The sequence below is a fragment of the Lepus europaeus genome, chromosome 3, assembly GCF_033115175.1.
Source record: "Lepus europaeus isolate LE1 chromosome 3, mLepTim1.pri, whole genome shotgun sequence".
NCBI lineage: Eukaryota > Metazoa > Chordata > Mammalia > Lagomorpha > Leporidae > Lepus > Lepus europaeus.
Window position 1 is genome coordinate 22,261,331 of NC_084829.1, and position 19,132 is coordinate 22,280,462.

General features: G+C 40.4%; 1 protein-coding gene across 1 annotated transcript in view; it reads right to left on the reverse strand.

Moving 5' to 3' along the window:
* CDKAL1 (CDK5 regulatory subunit associated protein 1 like 1) overlaps positions 1-19,132 on the reverse strand; it is a 737,125-nt gene that overhangs the window by 494,962 nt on the left and 223,031 nt on the right. The window contains exon 6 of the mRNA XM_062185315.1: positions 15,767-15,815. Coding sequence (XP_062041299.1) covers positions 15,767-15,815 — 49 coding nt within the window. The remainder of the gene's footprint in view (positions 1-15,766; positions 15,816-19,132) is intronic.

A 19,132-nucleotide genomic window follows, 5' to 3' on the forward strand; every position in this document is an offset into this window, starting at 1 on the left:
CAATTCTTTCCTTAAATCTCATGAACACTTTTACTTCACTGTTTAAAATCTTTGTCTGCTAAATCTAATATTTTGGTCACTCAAGGATAGTCTCAGTCCCTGCTTTTTCTCCCATGAATATGGTTACACTGGGTTGCTTTTCATGTACCAGAATATTTTGCTGAATACTGGAAATTTTAGGTAATATATTGTAACAACTCTCAATTTAGATTTCCCTCTCAAATAGTGTTGTCATTTTGGTATAGTTACTTATCTAGACTAAATCTGTGAAGCCTGTCTTCTCCACAACGAATGCTTATTTTTGTTCCTGCTAAGTTGTTTCTGTTTTTCCAAGCATAGTTTCCCACGTGTCAACTCTGTATGGGCGTAAGCTTTCAGTTGAGACAAAGACTAGTGGGGCATTTGTTCAAGTGCCTTGAGCCAGTAGGGTCTTGCTATCTGCAGATGGATCTGTGTATGGCCTAGTGGAAGCATTCAAAATTGGGCCATTTTCACATCTGCCCAACCTTTTACTTTTTGCTGGGCTCCCCTGGGTATTCTCCAATTTCCTCTGGGTACGCACACAGGTTCTACTAGGCAGATGAAGTGTAATCTGAACCCACTCCAGTTCTGCTGTGCAATATCCCCAACCTCCATTTAACTCAAAGAGATGAGAAGAGCTTCTCGAGCTCCTATCACTGTGTCATTTCCCAGAATTCCCCATCAGTCCTCAACTAGTCTGCCTGTCCACTGCCTGCATCAGTCAAGTAAGCAGCTTTAACTGAAAAGAGCTGCAGAGCCCTCCTGTCTCTTGCCATCAAATATCTACTGTGACCAACACTTCTCTGAATCAGCTGAGCCATCTTGGGAGCGCCAAGGCAGCTATGATTTCACAGCCCGTTTTGCTCTGGTTGGACACCTTTGCCCAGAGTTGAGGAGGGCAGGAGGCAGTATCCCCAGGACAAAACACAATGACTCACATTGTTCCTACTCAAAGTTCAGTTGTTCTCATGAGTAAACAGTTGTCAGTGTGTTGAGAGTTTTTAGTGGATTAACAGAGTAATGGCACGATTTGCTTTTGACCATTTGTCCAGCTTTATTGTTGTTTTTGGGAGAAAGATCTATTGACCTGCTCATGAATTCATGCCAGAAGCAAACCAAATGCAACCCTTTAAAAGCAATTATTAAAAATAACAGGAAAATACAGAATGACTACAGAAATAAGATTCTAAGCAATTATATATGTTTCATCACCCCTCATTCTGGAAATGTATATTGCTTAAACATCTGCTGTACAGACAGATTTTCATGACCAGCAGTAATAAAAGTATCAGTCACAGCTTTTTGGCACTAATCACCTCAATAAGAAACACTAAGTACTTCATTCATTCGGGAATTTTTTGCTCTGACATGGAAATATAACTTGAGTCAAGGAAGCATCTGGCAAACCAAATTCCTCAGATTTTCAAGATAAGCTCAACTCTTCAATCAAAAGTCCAGTTAATGAAGAGGTGAGCAAGATTGGCATGATAACATAATAGTGCTCTAAGAGATGCCAAAAAGTTCAATAATGAGTACACAAAGGCATGCTATTTTCATACTAGCATGAGACAAATTTCATTAGATCCTGCTGAGACTCCAGTAATATGCAGCCTGCACTAATAACATTTGATAAATTATTCATCCTCACTATCTACATGCAAATAAAGGAATATATCTCTGCATGATAATATAATGAGTTATTTTCCAATCCAATGATTCATTAAAGAGCAGCAGACCTAACAATAGTCTAGTACTTTTTAATTGAAAAATATACTAAAGACAAAGGAAATAACTTAAAAGTCATTTGTTATATCTGGCCCAAGATGAAAGGAAATTCAGCCACAGAACAATTATATCTTTAAAAAAGTAGCAAAATAAGTCTTGTATTTATGATATATCACCTCTTTTAAAAATTTTATTTCAAACAGAATGGCTGCTTCAAATGAATTTCTTAAATCCATAGGCCATGGCCTTAAAACAAATATTGTGAATCATTACCTGTCTGATATGCAATTATCAGTATAACAGGCTTCTAAATCAACCTGAAATTTGATAGAATAAGGAACAAAACTGAAGGAGATGTCCTAAAAAACACGTGTCTTTGCAGAGAAAATGAGAGGAAACAAGGGGGCAGAACCAGAGACACATGCCGAGGGAGTCAAGGTGTGGGAAGTAAAAGGGAAATGTTTGAAGCAAACTTTCGAAGGGATTTGAAGCACAGACCACAACTACACACTATCACCTTCCTCCTCTGTTCGGTCCTTCTTCTTAGCTGACATTTGAGGGAGGAAAGGGGGCTGCTCAGAAAACATGGATTGATTCCATGATTCCCGCAAATTTCATCACCTTTCTTCTGGGAGTGAAGGGGACGTGGAGAGAAAAGAAAGAAATCAAAACAAGGGTGGAAAGGGGGGAGTGGACAACCTCGGTGTTTACGTCATTTCAATCCCACAGAGTAAGTTAAAGGAGGAAATATTAATATGAAGAGATGGGAAGAACCATGCACAGTGTGACAAGATCAGCTGATGAAGAGACCACCCGGCAGATGATGCTAAAGACGTGAAGTGACTGACATAGAGAGATGCACCTGCAACACAAGGATGAACAACAAGACAGCCTTCCATACAGAGTGGGATATACGCAAATGCTAGGTTTCTTAGATCTTTTATCTTTTCCACTTTAAATGTAAATTCACGTTTCAACCTCTATGAATAATGGCCAAACATGTCTCAGTGGGTTTATTAACTATCTTTAATAAACAGCTAAGTTGTTACTTACAAGTGTCACATAAAATTCAACCCTGTTAAAATCAAATTCAATTTTAAGCCTTAAGGCTGTCAGCAGTTATTTATAAAACAGCTACAAAATCCTGATTCCATGCTGGTTTTTACATTCGATCTAATCCACTGAATAATGTTGCTAAACCATTTTATCACAGGTACAATTCTTATATGTCAAAACTTTCTAACCAAAAAGCTAGCCTTTATATAACTCACAATTGTGTGCACAGCTCTGAATTCATGACATTGGGAAACCTCTAAGAAGTAAAACCAAAGCACTGTACTAGATCTGAACAATTGCTATCGTAGATGAATCAATGTTCAACGTTGTCTGTGGATCTTGAAGAATAGACATCTTTTCTAATTCCCACAGTGCCAAATGCATTAGAACACTATTAGATTGGAGGGAATCCATCCCATCTATAAATACTAGAAAATTCAGCCTGCCAATGTATCAGGAAGTCCATTATAATGGTCATTCACAAAAAGAAAAGAACACACGTTTGAAACATAAGCACAGGTACTAGCTGAGTGATATAAACATGAGTACCTACAAATCATACTTCTTAGCTGAGACAGGTTCTTAACACACAAACTGATCTTTCCCCTTTTAGTTCTCAAAGCTATAGTGCATCTTACGTATGAGCAATAGTTTAGCATCACCTATTACAGAAACAGCAATGATCTGGAAACTTGGAATCCTATTGTTTAGTTTTTCCCCCTTTAATTTCTTTTTCTTCTAAGGGCTCTATGAACAGCAAGACTTTGCTTCAATACTTTATTTAACCCACCTAACTGTAAAGGCCATGCATTTGTTTCCTTAATATGTGACCACCCACCTCTACCACCACCAGGGAGGGCTCATGCCAGGATTTCTTGATCTCTTGCTGGCTGCTCTCACTTCCTACAAATTCAGCCCTATTAAAAAAAACACACTGAGAAGACTTGTCTGAACCCTCAGCTCTGGGCTGACCTTCTGGAAAACTTCCTAGTAAAGCAATCCAACAAACACAATGCCAGGGTAGAAAGCAGAAGACTGGCAGAAAATTCAAGTGCAAAGAAAAAAAAAATGAGTAATGGAATACAGCCTTCAATTCTCCCTTACGTAAATTTGGTCATGTTCATTTGAATAGTATTTAAGAATACTTGACAACAGTGCTCAATTTAATCTGTTCTTCGGAAAAACTACAGTTGTCACTTCACACATCACTAAGGTGTTTGTAACTATTCAAACACAAAGAAAAGAGGTGGAGATGTACAGTCAAAAGATTGTCTGCTGTATCATTCCTCCTGTGCAGGCACCTTCTGATAGTCACACTAAAGTGTGACTCCCCCTTGAAATATTTTCATCTTAAAAGAAAAAAAAAGAAAAACAAAATAAGAAGTTGGGTTCAGTGGAAAAAACAGTCTTGTCGCAATTCCCAGTTGGAAAACTTAACAGGTAATTCTAGAATTGACAAGAACACCAGTTCTTGAAAAATCAAGCTCCAATTTTTAGTTACTATGATTAGACAATTTCCTGTCTTTCAGAGAGTTTAAACAGCTTCACTCTTAACTAGAACAATGACACCTAGAAAAAGACACTGAAATGAGGCAAGACCCTTCAGAATCCATTCAAGGTCTAAATCAGGGTCTAAGTACAATGAGCTTCCTGAGGTTAACGCCTTCCTTAGAAGGCAGCTAGGAGGGTGTGGGGGTCGGGGAGAACGACTAAGGTTAAGATTCCAGTAAGAAGATGAAATCTTTAGAAGTCTGTGGATTATTTAATACCAAAACTTCTGTTGCACACTATCTAAACTATGATAGTAAGGTAAGACTTATGTATAAACGGGAAATGTGGAAGAGACCAGAGGAAAATGAACACATCTATCATAAGGAAGGTTCTTGAGCAATTTTTCTTCCATTTGCACATTGCTGTTACTATAAATAAAAACAACTATTTTATCTTTAAACAAAAGATGCATTTAGCAAATAATCCATGTAAGCAAAATGTCCTCCAAACTCTAAGAGAGATATCTTCTGGGACAAATTACAACAGGCAGCTCGTTCTGTGGGTTCATTATATCTTTTGCAAGTAGACATGCCTTTTATGACAGTAGGAGATGACGGTGATACCAGTTTATTTTTCACAGTCTAAATCAAATGTACATCAAAACAACCAAAAGTCAAAGCAGGGGCAGGTACTGCTGTGGAGTGGGTTAAGCTGCTATTTTTTATGCCTGCATCCCAGTTGTGGGGTGCCTGGGATGGAGTTCTGCCTCCACTTCCATTCCAGCTTCCTGCTAATGTACCTAAGAGGCAGCAGATGCTGGTCCAAGTACCTGGGTAGTGCCACCCATGTAGGAGACCCAGATCAACTTCCCGGCTTCAGTCTGACCCAGTGCCAGCTATTGTAGAAGATTTCTTCCCCTCCCCCCCACCTCCCCTTTTCCCTCTGTTAGTCTTTCAAATAAATACACTGTAAAAAGTCAAAGCAGTCACACATCAATACCTCAAAACTAGTTCTGATCCTTAAGAGAACTCCTCAGATCATTCTCTTGCTACAAAAGACTCGCTTGCATTTTTTTTTTTTTTTTTTTAATTCAGAGATAGCTCCTACCTACTGGTTCACTCCATAAATGCCCATGATGGCTAGGGCTGGGCTTAAGTCTGAGCTGGAAATTCAATTCAGGTTTCTCAAGTAGGTAGCAAGAACCCAACTTTTGAGCTATCATCTGTTGTTGCCCAGGGTCTGCCTTGGCAGGAAGCTGAAGTCAAGAACCAGAGAGATAATCAAAATGGTATACTCTGTGGTGTAGCAGGTAAAGCTGCCACCTGCTCCACTTCCAATCACAGCTCTCTGCTGTGGCCTGGGAAAGCAGTAGAAGATGGCCCAAGTCCTGGGGCCCCTACACCTGCGTGGGAAACCTGGAAGAAGTTCCTGGCTCTTGCTTCAGATTGGCACAGCTCCGGCCATTGTGGCTAATTGGGGAGTGAACCAGGGGATGGAAGACCTCTCTTTCTCTCTCTCTCTCTCCCTCTCTTGCTGTGTAACTCTGATTTTCAAATAAATAAATAAATCTTAAGGCAAAAAAAAAAAAAAAGTATACTCTGAAGCAGGAAGTAGGTATCTTAACTGCTAGACCAAACCCTACTCCTACAAGACATACTTAACTTTTAAAACTAAATCTCAGATTCCCAATTTCTATCAGAAATTACAATTTCAACTCTCCTGCTATTATTCAACTTAAGCCACTATAAAGGATGACAGGAGAGATGGGAAGCAGAGGAAGCTAGAGAGTTGGCCCGTCCTTGTCTCTTTAAGAATGCCTGTCCATCCTTGGAGCCCTTCATTTCGCCTCCAGTTCGGGGTGGGCGTTTGGTGCAGCAGTGTAAACTGCAGCGTTGGACACTCATATCCCAGATCCGAGTACCTGGGCTTGAGTCTCGGCTCCACCCTACCTCTCAGCTCCCTGCAAATGCGCACCCTAGAAACAGCAGGTGAAGGCTCAGTCTCCAAATGGGACACCTGACATGGACTGAGTTCTAGGCTCCTGCTTTCAGCCTGGCCCAGCCCAAGCTGTTGCAAGCATTTGAAGAGTAAACCAGTGGGTGAGATTTACCTATCTGTCCATCTCTCATTCATAAATAATTTTTTAAAAGAGCTAAATATACTTGTACTGCAATCAATATAAGCGCATTACATATAGGAGGTTAGGATCAGGGGTTTGCTTGCCTTTCAACTCATATCCTCTCAGTCCCTGATAAAGGGTTTCATTGCCCTGTAGAAATGTCAGCAGTGCCTTAAGCTTAGGAAGGTAAGAAAAACAAAGAGAATTGATACTTTACATTAATCTATTGCAACATAACACATTAGCGCTTGTGTATAAGTGAAACAGAAGACCCACAACACTATAGATGACCTTGAAAGGGAAGTATGTATGAAGTATTTTATCACTTATTAAATAACATCAAGACTTTCAAAATAGACCCTATCTCCCTTCCCAACGCTATTCTCTCTGGAGCCAAGACCTGCATTTCTGCCCTAAAGGAAAACAGATCTGCAAACCAGCCACTGGTGTGAAGCATCAGAAACAGCCCGCTCAGTGTTCCCAGGGATGGTAGATGGTGGAAGGTGGACCCGGTGAGGAGTGGCCAACACCCAGGGCAGATCAGGAGAGGCGCCCAGGAGAGGGAAATGTGCTCTGGGAGGCTCAGCAGGGAGAATGTGTTCACATCTACGATAACACATTTCACAGCATTTGCTACAATTCTCGCTTGTTGCTGATTTTCCACATCTTAAAACCAATCTAGTTAAAAGCCTATCACTAAAACCAGATTTCACTGAAAAAATTTATTCATGAAGGAGCCCCAGGGTGAAAAAACACACCTCCAAAAGTGAAAATGTTCCTAAAATATAATTTATGAAATAGAAATCATGTGGGCTTGAAATTCTTAGTTCTAGCCAAAAAACTAATACAAACTAAATTCTAAGAAATGGCAATTAATGGTGGTTATGAAATATTAAATCTACATAAAAATACTTTGTGTTAGAGCTGCAATACTTGCCTGGATTAGATACTTAAGACTTAGAACGTGATCCACATCCTTAAAAAACAAAAAAACAAAACAAAACAAAAAAAAAAAAAAAAAAAGGGAAGACATTCCTGACCTGATCACTGAAAAGCTAAAAACTATATAAAGTGTGTTTCATACTAAAACCTTCAAAAATTATCCAAATGTACACACACTCCCACACTCAACCCCCCCCCCCCCACGCACACACACAGGAACTGTCTCTGTAGCATCTCTTCTCACGAGGTTTGTATTGATTAGGTTAGCTTTTTATTGGTTGTTTGTGGTTACAAACATTTCCTAATTTAAGCACTTTTACAGTAAATTGTGACCAAAATATTAAATCTATATTTTTTAACAAATCTATGCTAATGCCTACTAAAAAAATGGTATTTTACCATAACCAAGACATTTTTTTATGTTGGCTTAAAATAAAATGGCAAGTAAAACTAAGAAAATGGAAAAGGAAAAAAAAAAAAACAAAAGAGGAAATAAGACATGGAAAGGACCAACTTGATGACAGAATCTGAAGGAAACTAGAAAGAGGTAGCAAATGATCTTACACAACACTACAAGCCAAAGAAATGATAACCAATGGGTATTTCTTGCTCACTTCCCCAAGTTCAATGTAAGCAGCTCACTCAACAGAAAGAACGTGGGATTTGGAACCAGAGGGCAAGGTCTCTGGACATGTAAGCACTTCTTAAGCACACAATCAGTAATGCCAGGGTTCCTATGGAGCATAAATGAATTCCCATGTATGAAGAGGTGGAAGCTACAACGAGCGAGACTGAAGTTCACAACCCTCGCTGCTACCATTAACGCAACTGTACTTCTATCAAGACCTGCAGCGCTAACAACGCTTCTCAAAAGCAAGGCAAGGAGGTTTTCAAAAATGTCAAACGCTAGAAGTGAAAGAGAGACAGGAAATAGGTCACACACGGTTGCATTGATAATGATAATCAAGTCACTGAATGATTTGTTAAATACGTAAATTAAAGCAGATTCAAGGTCATCCCTATGAAGTCACTCACTTGTACTATGAAATGTTTTCCTGAATATGACAGAAGGGGAAGAAAGCAGAGGTAACACAGTGGGAATCTCATATGAGTCTGGATAAATCTTAGCACGTGTGCCTAGGGAACATCTGAATTCTCGGTAAGTCTTCGCACTTGTGCCCAGGGAACGTCTGAAGTGATATGATCCTCATCCATCTCTGGCAGTGGTTCACAATGACCATGGATCTAGGAGAGGGACCACAGGAATCTGCCCAGTTCCACCAGCGGCTCAAGATAGCCAGGGGTTTGGTGAGGGATCACAGGGCAGAAACTGCAACCTACAGCATCCCCAGGCCTCTGATGAACTGGCCGATAATCTCTTCTGTTAGGGACCCCCTCAGCCACCACCCCTCTCTCTCTCTCTGCAAACACCCTGGAGGATCCCTGCTCCAGGGGATGGTTCTACCTGATACAAAACTCTCTCAAACTACCTTCCTCTTATGGACTTCAGTGATCAAAGCTAAAACTACCTTTCTCAGGGTTCTAGAAAGAAGCTTGTCTCTGGGTAGAAAGGAAGGTTACTTCCAAGACGCACAAAACTTGAGCAAGGCTCATCACTGCCCAGAACCGCATCACAACTGAAGAGCGTCGAGGCCCTCTTCTCTAGAGGGTACGGGAGCGTCTGCGTCTAATGTCTTCTACTTCACTTTGTAAACCTGGCACAGAGAGACTGAGCCACAAGAAGGAGGCCAGTCACATGTGAGTAACCTTTGCCAGACATCACCATCTAAAACATCAACACCTCATTTGAACGGCAGCCTTCGAAATTCAATTTTAGATCACAAACGCGTATACTCCAAGAATTTGAGGATGGAAGGCATCTTCCAAGTTAAGACGAAGCACAATCAGGAAACTGAGAACCAAGGAGACTGTGTGGGTTGTTAAAGATAAGTCAGTCCCAAAAAGACAAACATTATCGTATGTTTTCCCTCATTTGTGGTAACTAATATACAGAATACAAAAAAGTAATGTATGTGAACAATACTGACATTTTGAGATTTGGTTGTTGTCCATAGCTCTTATCTATACTCCTGACAAACAGTGGTTTTTCTATTTATTACCTGTTGAATTCTTTATTGAGTGGAGGGTTAAGCTTTTAAATTATAAATCCAAAGTAGGTCATTGTAAAAATTAAAAGAAAAATAAGAAGCGGAGGAAGGAGGGTGGGAGTTAGGGAGGATATGGCAGAAAGCATCATTTGGCTTTTAAAACTGTATATGTGAAATTAAAAAAATTATTTCAAAAATTAAAGGAATAAAAGCAAAGGAAAAAAGGAGGAGGGTTTCCAGGAGGGAGGAAGGGATGCAAGTAGGGCTATCTTTTCAGAACTGTATCTATGGAATACATGAAATCTGTTCCTTTATATTAATAAAAAATATTTTTAAAAAGATGACACTGTCAATAGCAGAAACCAGTACTGAACACAGCGCATCAGCAGCTGACTTTTCAGTGCAACTTAAAGCAACTGTGCACTTGCATTTGCAGAATGACAATACATGTGCTGGAAACCATCTTTTATAAGGATATTTCATTTACCATTTCTTTATTACTCTATAAAAGTGCACTGTGTTATTGAGTGGTAGAGCTGACATAAGTAGAAATGTTTTTGCTTAAAATCCATAAACTTCCACCTAAAATCTACCCACAGTTGATACCCTAACCACAGACTCTACAAATGAGCTTTTTCCCCTCAAATTAACAAGTAAATGAAACTAGTATTTAGTCTCCCTGTCTCAGAAGTAACTGCTACATTTCTGCTATGCAGTGTTACAGAATTAAAGAAAAAAATGCAGAAAGTAAAACACACACACACACAGAGAGATCATGCAATGTAGAATGTTAAAAAGAACTGAATATTTTTACCATATCCCTACTAATATCAACATTAGTGTCCACCATGTCACTAAAGAAAGGACATACTAAAACCAATGAAGTAAAATTCTTAAATTATTCAAGAGAAAATAAAATTTAAATTTCTGATCTACCCACAACTGAGCTGTCAAATTGCTCAATGTCACCAATATTTCCACTTAGTTGTGTTATAACTTACCTCCCTGACAATATAGGGTTTTTTTTTAAGATGATTCTAATTTTTATGTGCATTTATTTTCCTATCAAAGATTTAGATCTTAGTTCTCTAACATGATCTGGCTTCCACTTTGTGTTTCAGTCTTTAGAGAATTCAGATATAAAGCACTGAAGAAATATCAATTTACTACTGTGTTAAGAACAGTCAAGCCAAAATAGAAAATATCACAATTAATCTATATCCACACTCTATTTGCAAAAGGTAATGAAGCTGCTATCATTTTTTCCTTTGCTTATAGTCTCATCACCTCCAAACTCCAATAGGCTAAATCCAACTGGACGCCACATGGCAATGGTCTTACTGCTATAATCCACACAGGTGGGTCACCAGGGGTGCAGGTCAAGGCAGAGAGTAGATCTAAAGGCACAAATTGCACTTTTGTAGAGGACCCAAAGATGCATGTAAGGCAACCTGAAAATAATACACAAGAGGCTGACTGCAACACAGGGTATCTGTATGGAGGTGATGGGAGGAAAAGCACAAATGGTGGAATTCAGTAGAAGACAATTAAGATCATACTAAGAAGCTTCCAGTTAATTTGATGGGTGACTGGCACCGTGAAGGAGCACATGCAGGCAAGTAGGTAATCCCAGGTTCATGGCAGCTACATACAGACTCAGACTGAAAGCAGGGTCCTGATGGCTGGGAGCAGCTGGATTATTCCAGCAGGCCAGGTGTTGAGCAGGTGGTAAGTGGGAAACACTAACATGAGCTGAGTCCCTCTTATGTTCTGGGTAACTCAAAAGTATTATCCATTTAATCTTCTCCACTTTAATCTGAGAAAACTGGGTCTCAGAAAAACAGCTTGCTGAAAGATAATCAACAAACATTCTACAAACACAACATTACCTCACTGATATTGACTGTCCAAAAGAAGTATGGGCAGTAAAAACAGAAAGCAATGAACAAAACTGCACTGATGGTCGCAGCTCTCCACTAACAAAGAGGTCCCAAACAAGCCTTTTAACTCCTTCAAATCTTTGAATTCCTAATATGCAAACAAAGCATAGCTATCACCATCATCCCCCGTGTCTCCAAAACCCTATGGTCACATTACGAACACTAATTCATCAATGTTCCCATGCCTGAATCAAGCCCATCCGTGACGATCTCCATCAACCGTATCTTCATCTCGGCTCTCGCTGACCATTCAAGTCCAAACCCAACAGTGAGAAGCCATCCATAAGCAACTCAAGCTGAGGGAAGGCAGTGTTGTGTGACAGGACTTCTGTCATTTCTTGTAGAAACTGTATCTCTACAAGTCATTCGACAAACTCTTAAGTACACTGCTAATTGCTAATTATCATTAATTTTATTGAAAGATTTTATTTTTTAGAGCTGATAGGCAACAAAATTGAACAGAAGTACAGAATTTCCATGTATCACTGCCTCCCCTACTATTAATATCCTTTCCGCAAATGTCATACCTGTTATACTCAATGAGTCTACTACTACTCAATGAGTCTACACCCACAGCTCACAGCTTACAGGAGAGCACACTCTTGGTGTTGTCCATTCTACGGCTTCATCAAATGTATATTGCCAGTACGGTATCACACAGAACCATAATAGCCAGATTTCATCACTATAGCAAGTATCTGAGGGACTCTATTTATAAAAGATGGGGGTTAGGGGCCGGCGCCGTGGTGCACTAAGTTAATCCTCGGCCTGTGGCACCGGTATCCCATATGGGTGCCGGTTCTAGTTCCGGCTGCTCCTCTTCCAGTCCAGCTCTCTGCTGTGGCCCGGGAAGGCAGTGGAGGATGGCCCAAGTGCTTGGGCCCCTGCACCCACATGGGAGACTGGGAGGAAGCACCTGGCTCCTGGCTTCAGATCGGCGCAGCTCTGGCCATTTGGGGAGTGAACCAAAGGAAGGAAGATCTTTCTCTCTCTCTCACTGTCTGTAACTCTACCTGTCAAATAAATACATAAACAAAAATTTAAAATAAAAAAGATGGTGGTTATTGTGGCTCATGATTTTGGAGGTTCCCAGTCCTGATCTGGAGGCTCTGTGGGTCTCTGCCCACAAGGCTCTTCCCTGAGGCTGGCTTTGTATGCCGACACCTGCAGTTTTCCAAGGCTTGCATGGGCACACTGCTTGCAGCTTTCTCTGACGGTAAGTTCATGCTGCCAGTACCTCTACTTCCCTGGGATCTCCTCTGCACTGCCATAAGTATTTCTGGGCTTGGTATATTCATCGCTTCCTATCCTTTAACCACTAACAACCACGGATCCTTTTAGAATCTCCAGAGTCCTGCTACGGCTCATCATGTGACGCTTGTTCTGCGTATGTTCTGCCATCCCCGCCAGCTTCTGACGCCCCACCAACAGGGTCCACTGACCTTGGACTATGAACCTGAAAAACTACAAGGAGAAATAAACTTCCTTTTTCCTAAGTAGCTTCCCTTAGATATTTGTTACAGTAATGAAACACAGACTAATGCCTCACCCTTTGCAGAATGGCACACAGAATGTAGAATTTTCACATTAGCCTCTCTTGGTAATATGCATTTAGAAGCCCTCTATGTTTTTTTCAGGGGGTTGATGGATCCTTTCTGTTCAGTGCTGAATACATTTTCCTACTTTGTCCCAGTTTATTGATTCATCCACTTACAGAAGGACACTTTTGTCGTGCCGAAGTTTTGCCAGTTATGAATGAAGCTACTACAGACATCACGTGCCAGTGCTTATGAGTTTTCATCTCACTGATCCATGGTGAGGAGCACAACGGCTGGATTACACACTAAGACTATGCCTGGTTTTGTTACCAAACTGCCAAGAGCTGTCTTCCAAAGTAGCAGCAACAAGTTGCGCTATCACCAGCAATGAATGAGAGTTCTTGTTTTTCCAGGAAATTCTTGCCAGAATGTGGTGTTGTCAGTGTGCCAGGTTCCAGCTATTGTACTGGGTGTGTAGTGGCACATCTCTGCTGATTAACTTATAATTCACTGGTGACATCTGATGGTGAGCCACTTTGTACATGCCCATGAGTCATCTGTGTATCTTCTTTGGTTAAGTGTCTGGTAGGTTTCTTGGCCCATTCTTTTTTAACCAGACTGCTGATTTTCTTACTGTTGAGTTTTAAGACTTCTTTGTGCGCTTTGTAAAATATCCCTTTATCATATTATCTTCTGCACGTATTTTCTCCCACACTGTGGCGTGCTTTTCTAATTCTCTTGATAGTGTCTTTTGTAGGTGAAAAGCTTTCATTTTTAATGACATACAACTTATCAATTAGTTCTTTCACGGATTTTACCTTTTATGTTGCATCTAAAATGTCACTGTCATACTGAAGGGCACCTAGATTTTCTCCTATGCTATCTTCACCACCACTATTTTTTTTTTTTTTAAATTACTGTGTGGCCAGTACTTGTCTAGTGCCCAAGACACAAGATGAATAAAGCAACGATACCCTCAAATATCTCAAAATACTGCTTACATAACACAAACAGAAAATCTTTAAGACAGTGGCTCTCAACTGAGATAAAGCAAAGAAACACCTGGACAGTGTGAACCACGAAACAAAGTACGAGGCCAGATTCCTTAGACTCAAATCCCAGTTCTTTCCCACACTAGCTGACTATCCTGTGTCTCATCTGCAAGATAACCTTCACTTCAAAGCACTAGCATGAAGATTAAACTGCTCAAGCCATGTGAAGTGTTAGCACAGTGCTAAATGCTCATACTTGTAGATTCTCCACAATGAGGTTGTAGTTTGCAAAAACATTTATTATCAAAAATTTTTACACTGACTTTTTATTTTGGACTTTCACAAAAAAGATTAAGGTAAAGTCCCATCATTCCATATTCAGCCATCATCGGATCTAATAAATCAAAGATTTTCAAAATTAATAAATCAAAGTCTGCTGGAGACAGTAAATACAAGTCAATAGGAAAAGTACAAGGGCTGACACTGTGGCACAGAAAGGTAAGCCTCTGTCTGCAGTGCCGGCACTACAGATGGGTGCTGGTTCATGTCCTGGCTCCCTGCTTATGTGCCTGGGATAGCAGTGGAAAATGGCCCAAATGCATGGGCCCCTGCACTTACATGGGAGACCCAGATGAAGCTCCTGGCTTTGGCCTGGCCCAACCCCAGGCCACTGCTGCCATTTTAGAGAGTGAACCAGCAGATAGAAGATATCTCTCTCTCTCTCATTATGTCTTATAGATAAGTAAAATAAATCTTAAAAAAAAAAAAAAAGGGCCGGCGCCGCGGCTCACTAGGCTAATCCTCCGCCTTGCGGCGCCGGCACACCGGGTTCTAGTCCCGGTCGGGGCACCGATCCTGTCCCGGTTGCCCCTCTTCCAGGCCAGCTCTCTGCTGTGGCCAGGGAGTGCAGTGGAGGATGGCCCAAGTCCTTGGGCCCTGCACCCCATGGGAGACCAGGAGAAGCACCTGGCTCCTGCCATCGGATCAGCGCGGTGTGCCGGCCGCAGCGCGCCTACCGCGGCGGCCATTGGAGGGTGAACCAACGGCAAAAGGAAGACCTTTCTCTCTGTCTGTCTCTCACTGTCCATTCTGCCTGTCAAAAATAAAAAATAAAAAAAATAATAATAATAAAAAAACAATTAAACAATTAAAAAAAAGGAAAAGTACAGAGTTAACATTTATAAATTTCTCATTTATAACAAAATAGTTAAATTTTAAGTGAGAGTATCAATTCATTTACTATTTCAGTGCTAGAATAATGATTCTCCTTTGGTGTAAAAAAAAAAAACATGGAAAATAGTCTACAAATATATAAAATTAAACCACAGAATTGAGAATTATTTATTTCTCAATGTTTTCAATGAGAATTTGTTACAGTGAGCACTGTTTAACAAAATTAAGTGCAATCCCATTTACTGGCATAACTACAAAAACTACAATTTGAAGAATCAAAATAATATTTTTAAAAGTAACTTTCAAAAGAAGAAAACCACAGCTAATTATGTGTTAAGTATGCAAGTGACAATATTTCTTTACTTTAAAATTGATCAAATTCTTTCTTCTGATCTGAGATTCAAACTGAAACCATTTGATATAAAACTTTTAAGAGAAAATGAATCATATGATTCATTGATTCATTCATAAGCCAAACAAATCTATAATTTCTTCCTCCTACACTAGATTGGGCAATGCAAGAGGCCAAGAACAAATTTTTTAACTTTATCTGTAAGGTAAAACTCTTTATAAAGATGCTTGGTCACTGTTAACTGAGTGGTATTTTTATGATGTAGCTCAGAAAATATATACATCTGCTTATCTCATTTTCAACAGTTACCTTTGATGGTTTCCTCCACAACTTCCACCACGCGATCTATCTGTTGAACCTAGAAAAGAAAACAACTGTGAGATAAGCAGTTACACAGAGGAGAGTTCGTGTGTTTACCTTTCTGTACTAGTCAGTGTGACATGTTCTAAGCACATCACTGCAGGTTTGCTCTAACTCATGCACTTGGAGACATTATTTAAAAACTTTATATCAAGGCTCTGTGTTACAATGAAGAATGGAATTACCACCCCCCTGCCCTCCAATGATAAATGAAGAAAACATATTGCATTTAAATAAAGTACCTGGAGCTGGGTTAGGATGGCCTATCAATGCAACATATTCTGAAGTATAAACTTAACATTAATTAATACATATTTCTTCACACATGAGAACCACAAAAGGGCATGCTGGTATTAATGAGATCCATCCCAAATTCTATGTTTTATTATTCCAAAATTCAAAACCCTATCAATGAATTTCTACCATGTGCTGAGTAGTGGATTTAGGCTCAGAGAATGTAAAGGCAAATGACATAGTGACCGAGGAAGATTTCCAAGGGTGCTCTGGGAACACAGAGCAGAGATCATAAAAGCAGACCAGATGATACAGGATTGCTTTCTAGGCAACCCGGAGAGACACTGAGTGATGACAGAAGCCGCTCGGTGAGAGTCAGTAGGCACAGCTACCGTAGAAAAGGAAAAATGAATAAAGCTAATATTATGATCAAAGAAGCTAAGGGAATGAAGTCAAGTAACAATAGCTCAAAGTTGATTCTCTTAGTATCCTCAAATATCATTATTCTACTACAGAAGAAATACACATTCATTGGGAAAAAAATAAAGTGCAAACAGAAAAAGAAATGAAGTAACCCAGAACACCTATCATACCTCATTTCTAGTCCATAAATAAATCACTCATTTTGAAAAGCAGATACCAAGATGCTTTCTGTGTTAAATATTTATTAATACATAGGTCTACCTTCTCCTTCTCGAATAAATAATTTTTCAGAAATACAATGGCAAGTCTCTTAAAAATGTTCCTATGGCCTCAAGGTCTTACAGGAGAAAAGCGAAGACAAGAACACAATGGAATTCCACTCTACCTCTGACCATTCTGCCCAGCTTGATGGTAGTAGCAGCAGCAATTATTAAGAAACCGCCAAAAGCGAATTAAGAGAGAAGAGAGTAGATAGCCTTGTAGAAATGGTAGATAATAAGTCACATACAAACTGCAACAGCATGCTTGATTTAACAATAAAGAGGTCAATAAATATAGGTGAAGTAGCGAACTGTATAGGAATGAATCACAAATAAGAAAATCTAGACACCTAAAATAGACCACTCTTACAAAAAGCTGGGTAAAAGAGAAAAAGGACACCTGGTGGGTACACAAGTATTTTGATTTAGGCTAGTGGATTTAACTAACATTTTAAAAATATTTTATTAATATAAAAAGAACAGATTTCATGTATTTCGTAGGTAAGAAGATAATCATACTTCCCCTCTCTTTCATCCCCCACTCCCTCCCTCAACCCTCTTCCTTTCTTCCTTTTCTTTAATTTTTCCAAAAACATGTTTTTAATAGTTTACATGCTGAGAGAAGAAAGACAGTAGAGAAAGAAGAGTTGATGATCCAAAGAATAAATGATACAACAAGGTCCCTGAAAGGGTGGACAGAGTAACATCCAAAACACAGGTAGAAAAAGAAGCCCAGAATGGAAGGACAAAGTGTCCAGAACGAGAAATGTTAGGAGGACAGCATTGGCCCAGATGCTATTTGTCTTGTAAACATCAAGGAGAGGGGCTGGTGCTGTGGCGGAGAAAGTAAAGCTACCACCTGCAGTGCCAGCATCCCATATAGGCGCTGGTTCGAGACCTGGCTGCTCCACTTCCGATCCAGCTCTCTGCTATGGCCTGGGAAAGCAGTAGAAGATGGCTCAAGTCCTTGGGCCCCTACACCCATGTGGGAGACCCAAGAGAGGCTCCGGGCTCCTGACTTCGGATCAGTGCAGCTCCAGCCGCTGCGGCCATCTGGGGAGTGAACCAGAGGATGGAAGACTTCTCTCTTTCTCTCTCTCTGTCCCTCTCTCCCTCCCTCTTTCTCTCTGTCACTCTGCCTTACAAATAAATAAATATTTTTAAAAAATGTCAAGAAGAATGCTAAGCAAATTCCTACTGCTGGCTTCAATTTATTTCATTGAAGTAAGAAGTCCATCTGCTAAGAGGGAGGGAGCATACTGTGAAATAAGAACAGAGTCAATGAGACAGCATGATGGCTAGGAACATGTAAAATTGTCAGACAGCATTGAGACACCATTTGATTTCATCCACGTGTAGGTGTAATTTCTCTCAAGGACCAGCAGTTCTGGTGTGGAAGCCAAACAGATTGATCCAAGGTTTGTTAATTTCCTCATTCATCATTTATTGAGTGTCTAATGCTACCAGGATGATTCAAATAGTACTGAGAGATTTACGGCACAAACTAGAAAGGATAGGAACAAAAGCAAGTGGGCTTCTCTTGGAAACAATGAAACTCGAAGAATAGGGAAATAAGTAGGTCCAGAAAGCAGAAATGAAGTGTCTAGGAGAGGAGGAGGAAGAAAAGAAAGGAGGGAGGGAGAGAAGAATTGAGGGGTGGGAAAAAGAGGGCAAGAGTTTATAATCAGTACAGATGCAGGCATTTAGTCCATTTGGAAAACAGCAAGGTCTTAGAACAAGTTGCTGAAATGGGATGAAAGTAATGACCACTGGAGTTAAGAAAAACCAGGATGTTATTTGAGAATAGAATACAAAGGATGAAGGCAGCAAAATGTGAGACAATTCAATGATGGAGCCAGAAAACCAACTGCTTACCTATGCAGCTAGAAATAAAATACCTTAAAGGGAGCACAGCACCCAATCTTGTAGCACATGAACCCATTAAGAGGCTGTATTCTAGGCCAGCGCCGCGGCTCACTAGGCTAATCCTCCACCTGCGGCGCCAGCACCCCGGGTTCTACTCCCGGTCGGGGCGCCGGGAAGGCAGTGGAGAATGTCCCTGCACCCACATGGGAGACCAGGAGAAGCACCTGGCTCCTGGCTTCAGATCAGTGCGGTGCGCCGGCCACGGCACGCCGGCCGCAGCGGCCATTTGTGGGTGAACCAACAGAAGGAAGACCTTTCTCTCTGTCTCTCTCTGCCTGTCAAAAAAAAAAAAAAAAAAAGAGGCTGTATTCCTAGAGCAGAGTCAGAACACCATGTGGAGAAAGCAGTCCACTCCATAGCTGGTATGAAGTGAGCATCCTGCACCAGTAGTACAGGCTGCCTTCACTTTGGATGCCCACATTACTGCAATATCGGATGTCCAATTTGAGTTCCAGCATCTCTGCTTCTATAC